This window comes from Typopeltis vanoorti, chromosome 20 (assembly GCF_054136105.1).
Source record: "Typopeltis vanoorti isolate ZY-2024b chromosome 20, IOZ_Tvanoo_1.0, whole genome shotgun sequence".
Taxonomy (NCBI): domain Eukaryota; kingdom Metazoa; phylum Arthropoda; class Arachnida; order Uropygi; family Thelyphonidae; genus Typopeltis; species Typopeltis vanoorti.
The window spans coordinates 8,517,021-8,540,711 of record NC_143568.1 but is presented as its reverse complement, the minus strand read 5'-3'; the positions used below and the strand labels follow the sequence as shown (position 1 = coordinate 8,540,711).

Below are 23,691 nucleotides of genomic sequence, written 5' to 3'. Positions count from 1 at the left end.
CTTCAAATACCTTGGATGTGTTCTGTATCGTATAGAAAAGAAGCTGACATTGATATCAAAATTTCAAACTTTCTAAAGATAACAAGAATTATCAATACTATTTTGAAACCTAACCAAGTTCAAAAGCATACAAGAATGAGGGTTTATAAAGTTTTGGCAAGACCTTCTCTACTGTACAGAAGTGAATTTTGGACCATAAAAACTTCAGAAGAAAAATAATAGAAACTGGAGAAATGAAATTCCTGTGAAGGACAGCAGGCTATACGCTATGGGATAAAAAAAGAAGCACAGAAATACATAAAGAACTAAAAATAGACTCAGTACTGGACAAACTATATGAATACCGAAAGAAGTGGATTGAACATATCAAAAAAATGACAGATCAGGACTACCCCAAAAAATATTCTGATACCACTTAGTTGGAAGATAGAGAAGTCAGGAGCAACTAAGGAAAAGATGGAAAGAGACTGGAATAGGCCACTGGGTCTAAATTCCTGAAAGGATGATGAAGACATCTTGAACTATATTACTTATATATATAAATTAAACAACAGTGATCCCAAAACAGAACTCTGTAGTATCCCACAGGTCACCTTTTTTTTGGGACACTGCACATCTATAAATAAAAAGTAAACAATTCCACATTGACTTTACCATTATCTAGGTGGTTAATACGAACATCAGTGATGTGCGCCACCACTTACAGACAACCAAACCCAATTTATTATTCATCACCGAACCTCAACTGACATCATCTGTGATTACAGCTAAACTTACCACAGTACATCATGCATATCTATGCCAAAGGTTGTCAGACCTGGGGTTTCCTTTATGTGCTTTAGCTCAAGATTCCCTTGTCTCATGTTCTTGCCTTCATTTTCTGCCTTTGGTCTGTACAGTCTAATCATCCAAACAATGAGAAGTTTTCCTCGGGATTCAACTTCTACATTTTTGCCTGGTTTCTCTTTTCTGACTCCACAGACCAAACTGGACAAGAAACTGAATTGTTTGCTTCCAGTAAAAGTGGACTGCAAATTGTTAACCTATGCACAACAATTCTCATCATTGAATCTTTTTTAACCAGTTCTCCCTCCAAACATATCACTAACATTAGCTCTTCTCTTGACAACATCTGACCAGCATCTTTCTTCTCCCAACCATTCTCACCTCTTATCTAAGATATCTTTGGGAAATTACCTTCGAGATTTCTATGGATGAAATTGAAATTGAAAATGAAAAAAAAAAAAAAAAATCAGAGCAGAGAAAACTATTGGTTTTCTCTGCTCTCCTCATTCAAGCACTTTCTCTGATCTGATAAATGAAATTATTCTTGCTCAGATGAGCAAATTTGTTTCCTATTGGAGAAGGTCAACAAGTGTGCCAAAGCAGTTTAAGCTAACAGCATACAATCAATGGCTAAACTAAAAACTAGCCTCTCACTCAGCTTATGTTGTAGCTCATAACAACTGCAAAAGAAATCATCAGTAGACTTTCAAAGGGCCAGATGTTTTAAGCTTGTCTCCTGCTTAAATGACAGTCGAGCCCTTTAGTCTTTTGCTAAGACTGTTGGACAAAACTTCTACCTATGTTTTCAAATTTCTCTCATCCCAACGAAACAGTGGCAACATCTCTAAAGATAAGGTGGATGATTTCTTAGTATATCTTCTCTTCTGACTCTTGTTCAGATGACCAAGGCAAATCTCTCCATGCTAGTCCACAGATCATCCTAAAAATGTCTCTTCTGATCTTTCACCAGAAGAGTATCAGAAAAATACTGACTAGCCTTGATCCTGATAAATTTTCTCTAGCTTAGATGTATCCCTCCAGTTGTACTGAGCATGGAGCAAGCTTTTATCAATCCTGTTTCTAAAGAGGAAGATAAAAGCTAGCCATCGAACTATTGTCTCATTGTTCTCTTCTCACTTCATTACTCTTAGAAGTGATGGAGAAGGTCAACAACAACCAGTTTCTTTACTACTTGGAGTCCTATCTGGTAATTAGTGATCGCTAATATGGATTATGCCATTGTAATTTTACAGCAGGCCACCTTACTAACATTACCACCTTTAGACACAAGCCATGGAAAGGTTTGGAGAATTTCATGTGTTTGCTCTTGATATTTCCAAAACATTTGATTAAGTCTAGCTCCTTAGCATTCTTTCTAAGCTGTCATTTTATGGTTTCTCCCCTACCCTTTGTGAGTGAATTGCTAACTTCCTCTCTCTCTCTCTCGTACGTTACCATAGTGGATGGCTTTCTGTCATCTTCCTCGCATCTGAGTGTTAGAGTACCCAAAGGCTCTGTGCTTTCATGTACACACACACTCGCTCCCTCTCTCTCTCCTATACATTGATGAGCTTCTCTTTTGTAATGTCCAGTGCTATTCGTAGTTTTGCTGATGACAGAATGCTCCATTCTTTTTCATTTCAAAACCTTGTAGTATACGCAGATCACTAAGATCATCTTTCAATGGCCAGTGCCTCAAACATCAATTTCCTACCCATTCTCAAGTAGGGTGAATGTGATTTAGTAATTTTGATACTTCCAAAACACATTCCTGACTGTTTTCCAGAAGAAATACCATACCTGACTCTTCTTAACATTCTTGCCAACCAAGACAGTTTTCTTTTCTTGTACTGACCTTCACATCTAATCTATCCTGGCATAAACACATCATGTCTATATGGAGACATCCTCTCAAATGGTTTGTATTCTTTATTTGTTCAGAAATTACTTCTCTTTTTCTCATTTCATAATACTTGATAAATTCCAAATCCATTATTTCTTCTCACATCTTGGGTAGTGCACCAAAACCTCTCTCAACATGCTAGATTGTATCCAGAAGCTCTACACTCAATAGATGACCTGTCTCTCACTGACTCCCTCCAGTTACTTTCCCATAGATGCTCTGTTTCTGCATTACTTCTTTTCTATAGGTATTTCTATGGATGTTGCACTGAACTGGCTGCCACCATTTCTCCACTATCTTACCATGTGTGAACATGGGCATTTGTAGATCATCTTCCATCAGTCTAGAACTGAACAGTATGTAAGAAATTGATTCACTTTACTGAACTAACTTCTCATTTTTTTCCTTCATTCCATCCATATATCTCCTTTGTAACAGGCTTTCCCCCCCCCCCCCCAGCTTTTCATGAAACACATCAATAGACTTTCTCATCTCTCTGATCACTTGTAACCCCCATATACACAACGTGTCATATTATGGATCGTGAGACCTCCTGTGCGCGCGTGTGCGTGCGTGTGCGTGTGCGCGCGTGTGTGTGTGTGTGTGTGTGTGTGTGTGTGTAGGGTTGATATTAAAAAAAAAGACCTACATTACTATAAAAAACAATGGAAGAATTCAAAATGGAGGTCATTTAGAACTCCATCATAGAAAAGTTAGAGAAACTCTGGATCTCCCTCCCCCCAACTCTAAAAAGACATGCAGGAACCACTTACAAAAGCATTCTTCATAGTGTAACTCCAAACACATAGAAAACTAACTCCAAAGTTCCTTTCTCTTAATCATTTCTTAATTTGCCATCCCTTGAAACAATTTTCCTTCACATTTTTAAAAAAAATTGTTATGAGCAATGCATACACAATAGGATAAGTAACATATAAATACATCAGTACTGTGGATGGCTGAGAAAGAACTTATTCACATTTAGTTTGAAGAGCTGTAGATTTATTCTATTCGAGGAAAAGGAGGAGAATTTGTTCTCTGAGTTTAGAGTTAAACTGGGAAGGGTGTTGAGTAGTTGCTGCACATGTTTCAATAGATTTAATAGAGGATGGAAGAATTATTGATGCCAGTTTAAATTAACATTGGTACTGTGGTAATATTTAAGAAGATGCAAGCAGCAGAAACTGAATGCCTTTGTGAGAGAGATGGGTCTTTAATGAACTTCATTGCTCTCTCCTGTATTGAGTTAAGTATTTTTAGGGGGCTGTGGAGCTGTTAGGGGCACCATTGCAGATGCAAGAACAGTATTCAATGGTTGGATGAATTTTTGATTTGTATATTAATAGCTGTTTAGAGGTAAAGTATGCCTTGAGCAGAAGAGAAATTCTAATTTTTTTGGATGCTATAACATGTTATAGCATCCATATTATTTAAATTAAATCCCACATTGTTTCAAAACCGAATAAGAAACTCAAAGATCGGAATCAAAGAGTTCATGCCGAATATAGTAAACTATAAAGTATCGGTGGATACTAGTGTAAGTACAAACTAGGGCAACTCGTAGCAAAGGTGGGTAAAGAACTGATCACTATTCTTAGTATTTCCAATAATGTAAAAACACATCTCCTAGGAGATGTATGATGTTATACATTGTGGTGGAAGGTCACTACGGTTTCGACCTTTATTGAGGTCTCATCAGTGAGTAGGTAGACCAAACCTTTGCTACGAGTTGCCCTAGTTTATACTACGTGCTTTGGCTTACGCTAGGATTGAAAGGATATCCTAGGATAGACAGATTATAGAAAGGACAGAGGATAGAAAGGAGGCTTTCTATCCTCTGCAAGGATAGGAAGCCTCTCTCAGAGAAAACCTCTCTGGCTAAATTAATCAATGTTTTCTTCAGGGCTTGCCACTGAATCTACATGGTTTGGTTACTGTTCTGAAACCCTTTCATTTTTTCTTGAATAATGTTTCTGTATTTTAGTCTACAGTTCACATCTGAGAGCTGCTCAGCTTTTATTCACTTTCTAGTGGTAAGACTTATACGTTGGTTAGACATAACTGGTAATTAATTTACTGAATTAACAACGCATATAAAGTAAATTAATTAAAGATAACTTTAATGAATCACTTCTATATTTCGACAATGTCACATTGTCATCTTCAGGAACATAAAGATATGGTATGTGCACTACAGGAACTAACAAAGCAAATGAGACAGAAATTAAGACACTAATTTTGTTCCTAAAGTCCTAATGGTGCCCTCTTGCGGGCTAATTTGGTAGTCTTGGCCGTTGGGCTGAAGTTCTCATAATGAAAGTCTCCCAAATTTGGGGTAGTTTCATGCACCCAAATTTGTTGAGGTTAGGAACGTTTTTTAGAGCTGCTGAAGATTCTTTGAATAATCTTTCGTATTTAAACTTGCTGCGATGGATTATTTTTGTCTTCTTCCAACGAATTTTATGGTGGGTATCTAAGGCATGGTCTGCCAGCCCAGAGCGGCTGTACTGGTGAAACCGGATGTAGTCTTGGTGTTCTGAAATCCTGATATTTGTTGTTCTGCCTGTTTGGCCAAAGTAGGACAATTTGCAGCTGCAAGGGACCTGGTATACACCAGGTAGGTCTAGGGGAAGTGGTTGGTCTTTGGTAGAGCGGATAAGGGATGCCAACTTTTTATATGGTCTGTAACAGGAAGTAAGGTCATATTTCTTGAGGATATTAGTTATTTTTTCAGAGGTGCCCTGGATGTAGGGGATAGTGATAGACTTGGTGTAGTCTTTATTGTTGAGGGGGGGAGGGGGGTTGTGGTTTTCAGGTTTTAGTATTTTTTGGATTTTTTTGGGGTTATAGCCATTGGCTAAGAAAGTGTTGAGGATGTGGTTTAGTTCTATAGTCAGGGCCTTGTCATCTGAGCAGATTAATTTTGCCCTGTTATATAGTGTTTTTATCACCCCATATTGTTGTGAGGGGGGGTGGTGGGATTGCTGGTGAATGTATCTGCCAGTGTGGGTGGGTTTTCTGTAAACAGAGAAAACCAAAGATCCATCAAGCTGGCGGGTGATTAAAGTGTCTAGGAAGGGTAGGGTGTTGTTTTCCTCTTTTTCTAAGGTGAACTGGACTCTGGGATGTTGGTTGTTTAAGTGTGTTAGGAAGGAGTGGAGCGAGTCTGAGCCATGTGGCCAAATAGCAAACACATCATCCACATAACAAAGCCAAATAGTGGGTTTTTGTGGGGCGGAGTTTAAGGCTTTTTCTTCAAATGTCTCCATAAAGAAATTGGCCAAGGGTGGGGAAAGTGGTGAACCCATGGCTGTCCCCTCTATCTGTTTGTAGAACTTTCCTTGCCAAACGAAATAGCCTGAGTTCATTGTGAACTGAAATAGGGCTGAGATATCGGGAGGAAACTTGGCTTGGATGAGCTCAAGGGTTTCTTTGAGTGGGACATTAGTGAATAGGGAGGAGACGTCAAAACTGACCATTATGTCAGTGTGTTGGAGTGTGAGGTTTTCTATACTGGCTTTAAAGTGGGCCGAGTTTTTTATGTGTGATGGTGTGTTGCCAGTGTAGTGTGTGAGCGTTTTGGCTAAATGTTTGGCTAATTTATATGTGGGGGAATCAATGCCATCCACTATGGGACGTAATGGCACATTTTGTTTATGTATTTTTGGGAGTCCATATAATTGGGGGGGTCTAGAGTTATAAGGTTTAAGCTTGTTGGTGACTTCCACAGGCCAAGAAGTGACTTTCTTAAGGAGTCTGTGGATAGTTCTAATCTGAGAGCTGGTCGGATTATATTCAGTGGGGAGGTAAGTAGTACGGTCTCGTATTAAAGAATTTAGCTTACCTTTGTAGTCTTTTTGATTGAGTACCACAGTGGCGCTTCCCTTATCAGCTTTGGTGATTACTATTTTTTTGTTGTTTTTTAATTCTTGTAGGGCTGTATATTCGTTTTTGGATAAGTTGGATTTTGGAGGTTTGGCTTTAGTGAGAACACCGACTTTAGGAACAAAATTAGTGTCTTAATTTCTGCCTCATTTGCTTTGTTAGTTCCTGTAGTGCACATACCATATCTTTATGTTCCTGAAGATGACAATGTGACATTGTCGAAATATAGAAGTGATTCATTAAAGTTATTTTTAATTAATTTACTTTATATGCATTGTTAATTCCGTAAATTAATTACCATTTTATTCACTTTAAAACTTTCTAACATGTTTTTCTTTTCAATATGAAATACAATTTTATTCAACTGTGCAAATATATAAATATATTACATTTATATATTACAGTATATATGACTATCTATTTTTGTCATGTCTTATTTTTAAATTAGATAATTTAAATAATTTGTCTGTACATAAATATGTTATGCTTTATGTACTTAAGAATAGGAGTGAGGAAGATGGAGATTGAACCCCTAAAAATTCTGTCAGATGATTGAGTGTTTTGCTCAAGAAAATTATGAAAGAATATAATGTAGTCTAAATATATCAACATAGTCTAAATAATTATTTGGTTATTATTATTATTAATAAACTTTCTTAGAGTCATTAATCTAATAAAAATATATCAATTAAATAACACATCCTCATGTTGGCATATATTTGAACTATATCTGACATTACTAAAGAGAAATAAGCATATTACTTGTAATGTACATAAAGGGGCAACTGTCCTTGAATGGTTTTTAACTAGTGACTTCTTTTTCTTTTCTTTTTTTTTTTTTTATGTTTGTAAAATATGTCTTATTTGTATTAGAATGCTTTTATATAGAATTAAGTCTAAACTTTATCATTGTTTAAGTTTTCAGGCAGTAACTATAGTGTTTATTAATCCCTGTGTGTGTGCATTAAAAATGAGTACTAGGGGTTGCTTCAAGTCCATAGTTCATGACGTTAAGAGGCATGTGTTTGCCAACATTCTGTTTAGTTCCTTATCATGAGTTCACTTTATTATAGATAAGAGGGATGACACTGTCTGAAGATTATTTCAGGCTAAGCTTACAGGAATGTAAAAAGAGCACTTATGCATTTAGAAGAAAGAAAATGATCTTGTAACCAGGAATTTAGGCTTTATTTATGCTCAGACATTCAGGTTAGAGATATCTTTCAGTTTTTAATACCATTTATCTTATTTACCTTCAGGTGTGTGTTTATAGCCCAAGAGTTTTCTTCCCCTTTACTTAAAATTTATTATATTTTAAGCATTGTTTTAAAATTCATCACATACGTCAATGAAGTTATCAGACTGAAAAAAATAAAAAAATAAAAAAATCCTTTGTGGTAGAGCACCACAAACTAGAGTACATCATTCCAATGCTATTAGATAACTTCTGGGATGTTTCTTGTTCTCTCCCCCCCCCCCCCCCCCCCTGTTACCCTGTGTAAAGCTGTATCAGTTCAATTAGTTCTCACTGTATGTGATAATGAACTATTGCAACATGATAATATTAATTGCTTTTGTCTCCATTATGCTAAGTTTCAATTTTCTCATTATATCATTTATTTACACAAACATAACATTTAAGTGCAATGACCACTTTAGCTTGCCCAGAAAAACATTAGCCTTGCATTAAACAAAATCATATAAGGTAATTAACTGGGATTCTTTGCACCTTTGTACAGTAGTAATTTTTTTTTTTTTTTTTTTTTTTTTTGATTTCTGAAATATTTTATCATCATCAAATTCCTGCCATGTAAAAAATATAGAATGAAATATTTTATTGATTTCTGAAATATTTACACAATTACAATAATCATCTTTAGTGACATTCCAACTTGTAATTTTTACAAAATTCAGCATTAAGTGCTGCATATGTGATTCATTTTCTACATTGCATTTCAATTAAAATTTTGATAATAATACTTTTTTGCATCTATATTTATAACGTGTTATTCTAATATTAACAATGAAGATTACACGGAATATTTAAATAATGGATAATAATAATAATAATAATATGATATTGTCTCAGATAAATTACATACATATGATTATTACAGATGATTATTACAGACATTTTTTTGCATGTTTACACACGTATAAAATAACAATTTTTCTATTTTCATCGTACAGAGTATTTACATATTTACAATTAATGCATATTACACTTGATGCTCTGTACATTATACTGTATGCAGTTTAAGGCACATTATTTCTTTTCAATATTTTTTTCTTTGGATACAAATTCATTTACTTTTTTATATCTGTATCTTCATTATTATTATACACCATACTGACTGTTTTGTTACATAATTTGCAGTCTTTGATTATGAGGATTACGTGTGGATGAGTGAAGCAGATTAATCCCATCTACTTCGAAGCTTGGGTTAGCTTTTATGAAGAGAGTGGGATTAGCCTTCACTGTTTATGTTGTTGTTACTGTTTATGGATGGGATGTAGGCATTGGATGCTGGTGATTTGTGATGTGCATATATTATGGTTAATGGTATATTAACTTTGTTGGTATATTTTCCAGAGTTCGTGTTTTTATGTTCTGTAGTTGTCTATGTGTTTTAAATTTCTTGGTAAGTTTTTGAGTAGCGTGGATATCTGATGTGATCTCACCAAAGAACCATATGAGTTGTTGAAGGGTGTAGAGAGTTGTTGTGGGTCGTGTTATACAATATGTGTTTCTGTTGTTTCGATAGGTGATGTTGAAGTAATTCCTTAGTAGTATTATGTAGTGTTTCAGATTTTTAATGCTCAAGATTCTGTGTGTCGCCATGTGCTGGTTGGATATGGCTGTTGTATAAGGTGTCCAAATCACTATTGACACAATTTTCCTATGTAATATTTCTAATTTTGTTAGGTGGCTGTTTGATGTGTTTGCATAGACTGTTATACTGTATCTGAGTAGAGATTCGCAGATACCGTGATATAGGAATTTTTTCATGTTAGATGGAATAATGTCTTTTACTTGGAAGAGTTTCGCTGCGATGATGCGGAGTTTGGTATGTAGGTATTCTATATGTTTTGTCCATTTAAGGTAGCAAATCTATGTAAAGACCAAGGTATTTTGTATATGTTACAGGTTTGATTTCAGGACATTAGCAGGTTTTTTTTTGTCGTTAATGCAGCAGTATGTGTGACAGTGTATCATTAGTGGTGCAGGGCGCATGATTCTCGGGTTGTGTATTATTCACATCTGTGCTTTGGTGCCATTGATTACAATTGCGTTTTGGTAGAAATGTGTTGTGAGTTCATTTAGGTCTTGTTGTGCTTTGGAGAGAGTCGTGTTGATGTCTGTGTGGATTGTTAGTACTGCAGTGTCATCTGCATAATGAAATATTTGAAATGATAGCAATAATGATAATAATAATAATAATAATAATAATTATAAATAACATGCTTCTTCATGTTTTAGATAAAAGTAATTGGTAATAGTATTCAAGGAATGTTAAAAAAGTATGATAATAATCATTGACATTGTTACATTCTGTATTCTTTCATTAAATTATCTTAAAAAGAGAAAATTGGTAATATTTGGATGGAAACATCTAAGTGCATTATTTTTGAATTATAAGTTTCTCACTCTTTCTCTCTTTTTTAAACCAATGCAATTTTAGCAACTCCTTTTCAGTCTGTATTCTTTTCCAGTTGCTTGCCTAGGAAGTTCTAGCTTATAATAAAGATGCAGTATTTAGTAATTTCTGATATTTCTAAGAATAAATTTATAAACATTATATAAAATGTATTAGAATTTCTTTGTCCTTGGCTTGATAGATTTTGATGAAACATGAAATTTTGAACCTTCAAGAGAATATGCCTAGCCATTTCAGTTTTGGAATAATGTGTAATAGCATCATATGTAGGCAAAATTATATATTACAGCATAAAGTTTCATAATGTTGTGACGTCTTTCTTCTCTGTTGTGTGTTCTGGCTGTTGACTGACTTCACTTTTGAACACAAAGAAAATTTATTTTTAACTGCTCCACTCTGCGTTCACATTTGTATGAACAATGTTGTGGAATCAATCATCAGCAAGTACAATGTTACATAATCTAATTCAGATCAAAACTCTCCTTAGATTATCCTTAAATTATATAGCAGTCGTGGTTCTCTAGTCTTATATTACTTTCTCATTAAATAGGGTTCCTACTTAGATTGATTCGAACTATTAAATGAGCAGTGCAATGAAATGAAATCAGCCAAGCACAAGATTCAAAACAAATGGAAACATTTAATACATTAACACATGAAATTACGTTAATCAAAAAAATTCTAAACATAAGTAATATAATCATGAAATAAACAAGTTCTTATTAAGACAATAATAACTTCACTGTAAAGTACACTGAGCACGATTAGATTTTTAACATTTGCCGGCAAAGGTTGGTCGATTGGTAGAGCGTAGTAATATTGATATCGAAGCAAACTTGTCTGTTATGTATCACATGTGGTGAGAGTAGCAGTATTCCGATGTGAATACTGCTGCTCTCTTTCTGGGTTGTATTAAGGAAGTAATGGCCTTAGAAATCTTCGGGAAGGTTGATATGAAACTGTTTCTGGACTATTTTTACATTATCCCTACACATAAGAAGTTACATAACCAATAGTACAAGTGCTATGTGTGGTCAAATGGTTAAAGAGAAAAATAAAACATATCTTACCTGTTGGTACATTTTGAATGGCTGGAGGTACTCTGCTACTAATGGCTCAGTTAAGTAAGTTTGAGCACGGTTAGTGGTTGGAAGGGGACCAATCGTTCGATGCTGTTGGCACACTCTCCCTCGATGAGTCTTTGGACTCCCTGGAGGTGTCAAATAATAATAATAGATTTCTACCCTTCCTATTGTTAAAAGCTTCTAAGCACAAATATTTTTTTTAGACAAGGTTAACTATTCAATGTGCTTCAAATGTTGACTCTGTTTAGCTGTTCAGGATATATCAAGCACACTTTGCTAAATACACACACCAAGGAATTTCTAAAGTCTATCAATCTATTACTGTAATTCTTAGTAAATCAGTCACTAACTTATATCACGTTCTCTTGGAACAAGCTTCACGAAATCACGCATTCAGAATTGAACTGTTATTATTGCAGTACGCTTCCCTTGTAGTATATTCACAAAAACATAGAAAGGATTTCCTTACCGGAACAATTGGTATACTTTGCCTATTATCACTGGTTCTCGAAAACACTTCTTTGCTTCTTAATAGCTTTCTCTCTCAGTTCGCATTAGTACGAAAGAACCTTGGTTTTTAGTAGCGGTTTGTTTGGCTCGGGAACACATACCTCCTTTCTCTAAATTGGCTATCCTTCAGGTTTTCTTGGCAATCCTTGTCATGCCTCTTGTCCTTCACTATTACTGGACGAGGAAATAGAATTCCGGATACGAACAAGAGCCTGAGAAAAGGTAAGTCAAACGACAGAGAGCTCCTTTGTCTCCTCCACTCGGTTCCACCAGTTCCCGCTTCGTTCTCCTTTTTATATCAACAGCGCATGTCTCTTCTCTCTCATTTTCATGCCAAAATCCGCCTCATGGTTTCTCCGTGAACACAGCATAGTAACTAGTGCCAAAATGTATACTGGTGGATAACTTTATAATTTCTCACAGCACTTTACTTCTGTTATACTGGCTAAGTCCTTGGCAATGGTTTACACAAACAGATTAAGTTTCGAGTTTCCGTGCACAGTTTACATAGGATATATACACTCTACGAAGAATTAGCACAAGATAAATAACTAACAACTATTAGAATATATAATTATTTTATAATTATGGAATATACGACAGTAAGTAATAATTTGATATTTATCTGATGAGCAAATTTGGCTCAGGGAATGGCAGATTATGTTAAATCCTGAAGGAAACACTATTATATTATAATTCCTTTCATTCAGAATTTAACAATAAGATCTGATTTTTATAAGTGAGAGCTAACTTTTTTTTAAAATCAACTTTGGCTGATGTTATCTGCAATTGCACTATCATATCAATTAAAACAAAATTCTATACACCCAATCTCCCTTTAATGTATCAGACACTCAAACTTATGTGTTTTATCATGATAGAACAGGTAATTCTATCTGTAGCCTGCTGTGTCTGTTAGATTTCTTGTAGACAGGCTTATATGTTGGTATCACATGACTATTAAATTATTTAAGGAATTTACAAGGTATACTGGAATATTAATTAAAAGTAACTTGAATAAATACCTCCTATATTTTGGTAATGTGATATTGCCATCTTCATGGAAACATACAACTATGACACGTGCATGCAGGCACTACAAAAGCAAATGAGGCAGAAGAGAGAAAACTGCTGTTGTTCCTAAAGTCCTAAAGGTGCACCCTAGCAGGCTATATTGGGTTGTCTTGGCTGTTGGGCTGAAGTTCTCAAGATGCAAGCTTCCCAAATTTGGGGCAGTCTCACGCACCCAAATTTGTTGAGGTTTGGAATAATGATAGCAATAATAATAATAATAATAATAATAATTATACATTTTTTTTTAGTTTTTTAGAGCTGAGACTGATTCCATGATAGTTATTTGCATTACCATGATAGTTCAGATAGTTATTTGCATTACAATTAGATGGTTTGGATTATTGTTCATACCTGTCAATTTAGTACACAGTTTCCTTACTCCTCTCAATTTTCCTTTTCCCCTTATTGATCAAGCAGTTTTATATTAACAGTCTTCATAAATGTGGTTTAGTGACAGCATGGATTTCTTATTGGGGAAAAAAATGTTGAGAGAAACAAAAGTGGTAGGAATCTCAGTGTAATTTTGAACTCATCAAAGGCTATTTTCCATACTGCAGAATCCACTTAATTCCATACCACTTATTCCATTGAAATGTATTTTTTTATGTTAATTTTGTGTTAATTATTTTCTGGTTGGGGTTTGCATGTTTTGCAGGAGGTAAAAACCCAATTTTTAGGGGGGGGGAACTACTATTTCCATGTGAGGCTGGTCAACTCATCTTCTTTTGAAAATTCTCCTATAAACTCAGGTCTTTTCCAAACAAAGAATATGAAATGTTTGTTGTGTTATTCTTCCAGTTGTACTATAGAGCTGTGTATACCATTCTTGAGATGTTAGACTGTACCCTAATCCTACAAGATGGGGAAGGTGATTATATGCATCAGCCAGATTTGTTTTTTAAGGTTAGGTCATTTATTTATTTATTTTTTAAGAAAGGAAATTAGTTCCACACCTGTTAACAATTAAAATCTACTCTTTTCACTGATTATAATTCTCTAGTTTTCAGAGTATTTTAAGTTTGAAAAAAGGAGTTATTGTTTTCGTGCGTGATGGCTCAAAGATTTTAGATATAAATTCTGGTAATATAAATTAAACAGTGATTATTTGAAATATTTGTATTTTAGTATTCAAAATACTGTAATTATTGTAAGTTGTAAGGATACTTAATTGAGTACTGCTTGCTAGGTTCCTGTGACATTTTTGAAGGACCATAGGATAATTAAGTACCACAAAATAGTATTTTATTATTCAAGAAAATGGGCAGGGATGATTTAAATAAGATGGGTAAGAAAGTTTAGTAATGTTCATAATGCTCTGTTTTTTTTTTTTTTTTAAATCTTATATGGAGTAAACAAAGCCATTTAAACCTTATCTTTTAGAATTGAGATGGAAGTTCAATTTCCACTGGTAGCCCATCATTAAAGGAAGGGCCACTACCCAGACTAGTTTCGAGCTTTATTGAGGTCTCTTCAGTGGGAGCCAGGCCCTAGTGGAAATACCAGGCAGAAGCATTAGCAGGTCATCTCTACCTATCGGAGTTGCCAAATGGTGTGCCACCCTTTTTTAATAAATTACTCTGGATTTAGAGAAAGATGTTGAAAGTTTATGCATTAAAGGAAGGGCCACTACCCAGACTAGTTTCGACCTTTATTGAGGTCTCTTCAGTGGGAGCCAGGCCCTAGTGGAAATACCAGGCAGAAGCATTAGCAGGTCATCTCTACCTATCGGAGTTGCCAAATGGTGTGCCACCCTTTTTTAATAAATTACTCTGGATTTAGAGAAAGATGTTGAAAGTTTATTTTTTCACTTGGTTAGAGTATAATATGACCTGCTAATGCTTCTGCCTGGTATTTCCACTAGGGCCTGGCTCCCACTGAAGAGACCTCAATAAAGGTCGAAACTAGTCTGGGTAGTGGCCCTTCCTTTAATGCATAACATTAGACATATCCACAAGGAGATGTGTTTTGCATTATAGGAGATACTGAGTTAGGAGTGTTGGTAGCTTTCTCCACCTTTGCAACGAGTTGCCCTGGTGTTGTATCACTTTACCCTAGTCCTGAAGATACTTCAGGCGCAAACTTTGTTTGCTCACACTTGGATAAAGGATTAAACTAATTTTATTATACTCTAACCAAGTGAAAAAATAAACTTTCAACATCTTTCTCTAAATCCAGAGTAATTTATTAAAAAAGGGTGGCACACCATTTGGCAACTCCGATAGGTAGAGATGACCTGCTAATGCTTCTGCCTGGTATTTCCACTAGGGCCTGGCTCCCACTGAAGAGACCTCAATAAAGGTCGAAACTAGTCTGGGTAGTGGCCCTTCCTTTAATGCATAAACTTTCAACATCTTTCTCTAAATCCAGAGTAATTTATTAAAAAAGGGTGGCACACCATTTGGCAACTCCGATAGGTAGAGATGACCTGCTAATGCTTCTGCCTGGTATTTCCACTAGGGCCTGGCTCCCACTGAAGAGACCTCAATAAAGCTCGAAACTAGTCTGGGTAGTGGCCCTTCCTTTAATGCATAACATTAGACATATCCACAAGGAGATGTGTTTTGCATTATAGGAGATACTGAGTTAGGAGTGTTGGTAGCTTTCTCCACCTTTGCAACGAGTTGCCCTGGTGTTGTATCACTTTACCCTAGTCCTGAAGATACTTCAGGCGCAAACTTTGTTTGCTCACACTTGGATAAAGGATTAAACTAATTTTATTAAGTGGATATTCTCCTTCAAAAATTAAATGGCATGGGTTCTAGCACAATCCCTGGAGTCTTCATTGCCATATATTACTCTCTCATGTCTGTCTATTTCTCTATCTCAGCCATCTTCTTATGTCTATTTCTCTATCTCAGCCATCTTCTTATTCATGACACCAACTTCATATCCATTCTTGTTTTCTCCAGTTTACATAATAGATTTCAGCACAGGAAACTTGACACAAAACAGACTTGTATAGTCATATAGTCCATCAGTATCATGGCATAACAATTTTGTTATCCAACTCAGAGCTGTAATTTCATTATAAAAAGCAAGTAAATTACTAGAGAAAGACCTTTCCCTCATCATTGCTCTCCTCTGTCTTGAAGCTTCTTTAAACACAATTAAATACAATTAAATACGTCCATTTAATACCTACCTGATTTATCCTCCTGACCCTATGTATATGAGTGATACTGCTTCCTTTAAACACTACCTGACTATTTCCTAGGTACTGTTGACATCCTTCCCTTTATCATGGAACTACTTCTGCCTCCTGAGTTTGTTTTAATCACAACCTGTTCCACATATATCACTTCTTAACTGAAAATTTCCACATAATTAGCAGCCTGAACCAGGTGAAGACTGTATGATCACTTTTCCTGTTAAAGATTACCATGTGACTGCTTTGGCTAAGGACAAATCCTCTTATGCTATAACCAGATCTTTCACTCTCACACCCAGGATCCCTTCCATCACATGTTGTTTCAGATAATTATCTCTTAGCAGTTTTAGTAAATTCTATTTCCTTCCTTCCTTCCTGGCCTGTAGCAGCAACCAACTGTATATTTTGTCTGTTTAGCCTCTGTCTTATACCATTTAACCTGAGATCTACTTCCTCTCTTGTACTGCATTTCTTCCTCATAATTTCTACTTTTGTTAGCTGCAATTCATCTGCTATCATCAGCAGTATTCATCCTCTTCTCTCTGTTCTCCCTGATAATAATAATAATAATACAGTCCTGCTTGCATTCTATCCCTATAACTGTAAGTTCTTCTCTGAATCAACTGTTTCTAATTTTAAAAAATGAGATTAAAATGCATCAGCTTTTGACAATGCATTTTAATCTTATTAAAATCTCAAATAAAATTCACGATCATTCCCTGGAAGCTGGCTGGTGGCAGTGTTAGGAAACATGAAGTCTAGGTTCTTCTTATGGTATAGAGTAAGTGTATGGAATGTGCTGCCGTTGGATGTTGTGGATATATCTTTTCAGAATTAATGAAGAAGAGATATTCTTTCTTTTAAGGTTACACGGTGATCAGCCCTCATATTTATGAATTTAGGGATTCTCATATTTATGAATTTATTTCCCTAAATTCATAAATAGAAGAAGAGATATGATTGATATTTAAGGATGGGTGTCTAAATGAGTTCTCACCTGATTAGTGTTTGGATTCCTTGAACAAGCATCCATAATAATTTATCTAAGAATATACAATTTTTTTACTTTTATCAAATACGAGAAGTACAGAATTGTAATATTTACGTAGTTTTATATAACTAGCAATACTTATACTTCATTAACCAAGGCTTGACAAATATGAAGACTGTATGCCTTCATATTTGTCAAGCCACTCAGCAGTGACAAGTACTTGCAGACTTTTTTATTTAATAAAAAATAACTTTCTAAACAAAATCTTTTTTATAACTTTAAGAAAACAGAAGCATATGCACAATATAAAAGACCATTCTGCTAACAAAAATTAATTTCACAAATTATATTTTCCAAAAAATCAATGTTGTTCTTATTATTTATTGACTTCTTCTTCTTGGAATGGTTCTCATGCAATGAAAATGTTCTCCAAACAGTGATATATCTATAATCACTCTTTATGGAATTCCTATTGACTTAATTGGAATATTTCTTTTAATGTTACACTGTGATCAGCATTCATTTTAGTAAAATTATGGAGACTACAACCGTATTAGGAATAATTATACATAGAATTGACTGGAAAGGCCTGTTGTTTACATCACACCAAAATGTGGTATGAGCTTAAATTTAAGGAGGCCCGTGAAATTCTTATTAACACCCTAATCTTAACAATAATATTGGCCTAAATATCACAAGAATATGAATAGCACATATTCTACCCACTTAACCTTTTGGTCTAAGAGTTAATTATAATTGGGACTCTGTAAGCAATCCAGGATCATAACTCTAATATAACATTATTGTTAAATTATGGATTAGGCCATTACTTTGTTGTATTAAAAGTATCTATATGAATTTGTTTTCTGATGATGTTATAAATAGAATATAGCTTTGATGTATATTTTTTTTTTTTCACCAGAGGCTTGGCCAGTAGAATAATGATTGATCAAATCATTGTCATTTTGGCATACTGTTTGAAATGTAATATAGCTTGTCTTTGTATATATATATATATGTATATACTCCCAATGATGACCTTAATATGAAGGTTGAAATACCGGGAAATTAAAATAATTATTCCTGACATGATTGTAGTCTTCAAAATTTTACTAAAATGAATACTGCATTATTAAAACACCTAAGGAAATGAACAACGTAGTTAAGGATATAAATTAAATTATACTTTAATAAATATTTTCCGATATTTCGGCAACGTCACGTTGCCGTCTTCTAAAGGAACTTACAAAAAAAGGCACGTGCACGTAGGCACTACAAACACAGTAACTGGGAATGAAGAGATGAAGCTATTGTTCTCATAAAAGTCTTGATGGTCCTGATGAAACACTTCTCTCCTTCTTAACACACTTAAACAACGAACACCCCAGAATCAAATTCACCCTGGAAAAAGAGGAAAAAAACAGCCTCCCTTTCCTAGACACACTAGTCACCCACCAGCCTAATGGAACCTTGGTTTTCTCAGTTTACAGAAAACCCACCCATACAGGCAGATACATTCACCACAAACTACAAACACAGTAACTGGGAATGAAGAGATGAAGCTATTGTTCTCATAAAAGTCTTGATGGTCCTGATGAAACACTTCTCTCCTTCTTAACACACTTAAACAACGAACACCCCAGAATCAAATTCACCCTGGAAAAAGAGGAAAAAAACAGCCTCCCTTTCCTAGACACACTAGTCACCCACCAGCCTAATGGAACCTTGGTTTTCTCAGTTTACAGAAAACCCACCCATACAGGCAGATACATTCACCAACAATCCCACCACCCCCATCATAACAATATGGAGTAGTGAAAACACTATACAACAGGGCTGAACTAATCTGTTCAAATGACTTGGCCCTAAACACTGAACTAAATCACATCCTCACTTGGCCCTAAACACTGAACTAAATCACATCCTCAACACTTTCTCAGCCAATGGCTACCCCCCAAAAAATATTAGAACCTACAAACCACAGATCCCCCCCCCTCCACAACAAGGATTACTCTAAATCCATCACCATTCCCTACATCCAAGGCACCTCGGAAAAGATTACCAAAATCTTAAAAAAGCATGATCTGACCTCCTGTTACAAACCTTACAGAAAATTGGCATCCCTTATCCGCTCCACTAAAGACCAACCACTTCCCCTAGACCTACCTGGTGTATACCAGGTCCCTTACAGTTGTAAACTGTCTTACTTTGGCCAAACAGGCAGGACAGCGAATATCAGAATTTCTGAACACAAGGACTACATCCGGTTTCACAAGTGCAGCCATTCTGGTCTTGCAGACCATGCTCTGGATACACGCCACAGAATACGGTGGAAGAAAGCTACAGTAATACACCATAGCAAATACAAATTCGAAAGACTATTTATGGAATCAGCCTCGGCCCTAAGAAATTCTCCAAACCTCAACAAATTTGGTTGTATGCGACTGCCCCAAATTTGGGAGGCTTACATCAGCAGACCTTCAGCCCAACGGCCAAGAACACCTACTTAGCTCGCTAGAGGGCACCATTAGGACTTTTAAGAGAACAATAGCTTCATCTCTTCATTTCCAGTTACTGTGTTTGTAGTGCCTACGTGCACGTGCCTTTTTTTGTAAATTCCTTTAGAAGATGGCAACGTGATGTTGCCGAAATATCGGAAAATATTTATTAAAGTATAATTTAATTTATATCCTTAACTACGTTGTTCATTTCCTTAAGTGTTTTAAGAATACTAATATTAATTGGAATATGTTATTAAAAAATGCAGGAAGATGAGTTCAACCATGTAAAAAGTACTTGGTTGAGGTTTTTTTTTTTTTTTTTTTTTTTTTTTTTTTTTTTTTTTTTTTTTGTGGTGAATGGGATTTTGCATTATTTGTCAAACCCTGATTAATTATACAGCATAGTGTTATATCTTCTTTATCTATCGTTATTGATATAATATATTGTCTATTTACTTGTATCTTTCTTTCACTCTTCCTTTTATATTTATTAATTTTTTTCTTACTTTCTTCACTGATATAATATGCTAATATACTTCCTTAAAGTGTGCCTAACATGACTCTACCTAGGTATGATTCCTTTTCGGACACTGGCAAATTTATTTTTTATTGCTGCACCAGCCAGAGTCCTATAATATGAGCTTATTCAAAATTCAGGGAATATTCCTAGGTTAATTGGCATTCATTCTAATATACACTAAATAGATACTGGTACTAATTGCAATCGTGGCCAATAATCTATTACTCAAACACTTTCATTAAGTTCCCTCCCACTATGGTTCTAAATTTTTGCAAGTGGTAATTTGAATTCTCGAAATCAGGCATGAGTCAGGCATATACAACAAAACATGTTTATTTAACAAATTACACTTTACAACTATAATTGGAATAGGATACGAAGCTTTTCAAAATCTCTTGCTAAGTTAGTTACTCAATGCTAATTTAACAAAACACTCACAGATCAAATTGCTAATCACGCACAAACTATAAAACCTTAAAACTAGCTAACTATGTTATTCTAAATCAAACTCTTATTGCTTACTACATAAAAAAAAAAAAAAACATTTCACAACCCGTTACTATTCTGGTATAGATCATCTATAAAATTACAAATTCACATATAATCTCAGTCACATGCAGCTAAAATTTCACTCCTGACATTCCTTTGTTCAGCAGAATTACTCTATCTTAAAATACAAATCCTTATTATAGTCCACTATGAATTGTCCACTTAATATAATCTAACATTGAATTCTGTCTCATTCAAACATATAGCAAAGGTCTTTACGTTACCCAATCTTTTTCCGAAGGTCTGTTAATGGTTGTTCGGTGTTCCGAAGGTGTGTTGTTCGGGTCCTCCTTTGATTGGTTGCTTCTGCATTAGACTTACGACTACGCCGTCCATTTTACATTCTTCCGGACTCGAACTTCTCACTGCCTCGATACAGTGCTGTCTCTTCTTCTACTTGAGTGGGACATCCGGCGACTGGCACAACTTCTGCGTAGGCTGATGATTCGCATGCTGCTCGTCATGGAATCTTGTTCAGCTTACTCAGAATGCCTGTCCGCTATCTGGCATTATGGGACCCTCTCGCTCGTCCCTACTCCGTCTGCTAGTCAGGTATCCTCGAGGTGAAGTCAGGAACAACCAGAAAAAAAGCCTCGCATTATCGCGCGCATTGCCTTATATTTCGTCCCTTCTTTTCCACACGACCCTTAGTTTTTATGCCCTCAAGATGATCCTCAAAGTCCTAGCTGCCATTAGGTGCTGTATTCTAAGGAATCCTGCTTGCGTCATCTTCCCCGTACGTTGTAGCTTGCGGCATTACAGCCGATACATGCATATGTAACTTGACCTTTGCACTCGTACTCTTAACTTCTTTGGCGACTTATTAAGTTTAGGACAGCTTAATGGGACAAGATTATACTACTATTTCCTTATTCTTCTTCTCCCATAGTCCTAAATGAACTGTTGGGTCATTCATGGCTGGTAGGTGATACTCTTTGCTAGCATCCTCCAGTTGTCTCGGTCTCTTGTTCTTGATGTCAATTGAGAAAGGGAAGAATTTGTCCATTTTTTGATGTTATCGGTCCATTTTAATCAAGGTCAGCCCCTAACCCTTGATCCCGGAACGATTCCTTCTAGTGTTTGCTTTGGAATGCCATTAGCCCTCTCCAGATGTCTGAACCATTTCATCTGTCTTCTTCTGATGACTGTCAGAATATTTTCACTTTTTCTACCATCTATTGTATCAATCAGTTTTCGGACTTTTTCATTGGTTTCGTGAGTGGTACAGGGAATTCTCAAAAGTCCTTATTACAAATTTCCTTATTACAAATTCATTAATCCGAGTTCCAGGAGGCAGATGGTTACAAGTGGGGTCCCACAGGGCTCAGTACTAGGACCTATATTGTTTAACCTTTATATCAATGACATAGTCAGTGGATTGCAGGGGGATATTCAGTTGTTTGCGAATGATGCGAAGCTGGGAAGGATTATTAGTAATAGTGCAGATGTGGTAGCCCTGCAAGAGGATTTAAATAAGCTAGATAGATGGGCAAATGAATGAGGGTATTGCTTTAATGCAGCAAAATGTAAGGTCTTGAGGTTTGGGAAACATCGATGGGATGCTGCATACTCTATGGGAGGAGTTATACTGGAGGAAGTAGGGGAGACAAGAGATCCGGGGTTGATGATTGATAGAAACCTGAAGTTTAGGGGACATATTGCAAAGGTGGTGAAGGTAACACAGAGGATTGCTGCTATTATGAGAAGGACACTGACCTGCAGAGATAAGAGGGTTATCATTCCGTTGTATAAGTCTCTGATCAGACCACACTTGGACTATTGTTCTCAAATTTGGTCCCCAGGATTTGAAGGGGATAAATTAAATGTGGAAAGGATACAAAGATGGGTGACAAAGATGGTTTCAGGACTGTACAAGGATAGTTATGAGGATCGGCTGAGAGAATGTGGACTACAGAGTTTGGTGGATAGAAGAAGGAGAGGTGATATGATTGAGACTTTTAAACTGTTGAGAGGTGGTTACAGGGTTGACACTGGGGAGTTCTTTCGCTTGGTTGAACAGCGGGAAGGAGTGATGACAAGAGGCCATCCCTGGAAGTTACGAAAGGAAACTGTGAGCAAGAGGGTAAGGAGTGGTTTCTTTGTGTGGAGGGTGGCTGAGCCGTGGAATGCATTGCCTGATGGAGTGGTGGGAGCGAGAACGGTCAGTGAGTTTAAAGAGTGGTATGATAGACTCTGTGTTTCTCAGGGGGGGGGGGGCTCCCCTCGATGAGTCTTGACAGACTTTATGTCTTAGGAAGGACCTCCCTCGATGAGTCTTTTGACTCCTTGGAGGCCTGAATAATAATAATAATTCTCCAGTTTAGTTTTCAACTACAAGATTTTTCTAGTGCGATTTACATGTTATTACACAACTTCCTATACAACATAAATTCAGAACTGTGCTGTTAACCAGGTATTATCTGAGTTAGTCAAATTCTTATGTTAGATTCTGAATGAATAATTTCTTGAAGTTCGTCCATTCAGGATCTAACAATAGTACAGTGGAATTTTTTATACTTGGTATGGTAGTACTAATTTTTATGTGTTGTACTATTTTAATGTTTTTTATATTTCTGTTTTTATTTTGCAGATTTAAGCTGTGCAATGCAAGAATATTTTGCAGTTATTTTATTTGTATTTTTTCTTTATTTGCCGTCCATACAACAAACGTCCAGTATTCTATTATCTAGTCAGATTTTCTCATTTTCAAAACCAAAAGCTTTTCTTAGAGTGGAGCCAAATTGGCCTCTTCCAGAAACCAGACAGGTGACCTTTAAATTTAGGTGAGGATTTGCTATTTTTTTTTTTTTTAACATTATTTAATCTGACACATGACAATTATTAAATGAAATATTTTTATGTATAGTTATAATTTTTTTTCTAGCTAACTAATTTTAATCTGTAACTAGCTATTGCTGTTTATGATTAATAAACTTGTGTTTGTTGGTTCAGGATCTTCAACTTCTGTTGCTTTTGACTCCTAAGTTTATGCTTCTGATTATCAGCAATCTGATCAAAGTTCTCCCTAGGTCTAGTTTGTTAGACTACACAATTAGTATCCTGCACACAAAGCTCAACAG

At 35.7% G+C, this 23,691-nt stretch overlaps 1 protein-coding gene across 7 annotated transcripts in view; it reads left to right on the top strand.

Moving 5' to 3' along the window:
• The window catches only part of axo (axotactin), a 927,649-nt gene that overhangs the window by 53,597 nt on the left and 850,361 nt on the right, over window positions 1–23,691 (top strand). For 4 of the 7 annotated variants that reach the window (XM_090410024.1, XM_090410023.1, XM_090410028.1 and 1 more), the window contains exons 2-3: window positions 7,648–7,783; window positions 23,202–23,394. In XM_090410024.1, the coding sequence (XP_090266150.1) occupies window positions 7,768–7,783; window positions 23,202–23,394 (209 nt within the window). In that variant the 5' untranslated portion in view covers window positions 7,648–7,767. Of the gene's footprint in view, window positions 1–7,647; window positions 7,784–23,201; window positions 23,395–23,691 lie in introns of those variants that run through there. The other 3 variants (XM_090410025.1, XM_090410026.1, XM_090410027.1) reach the window with 2 other exon arrangements.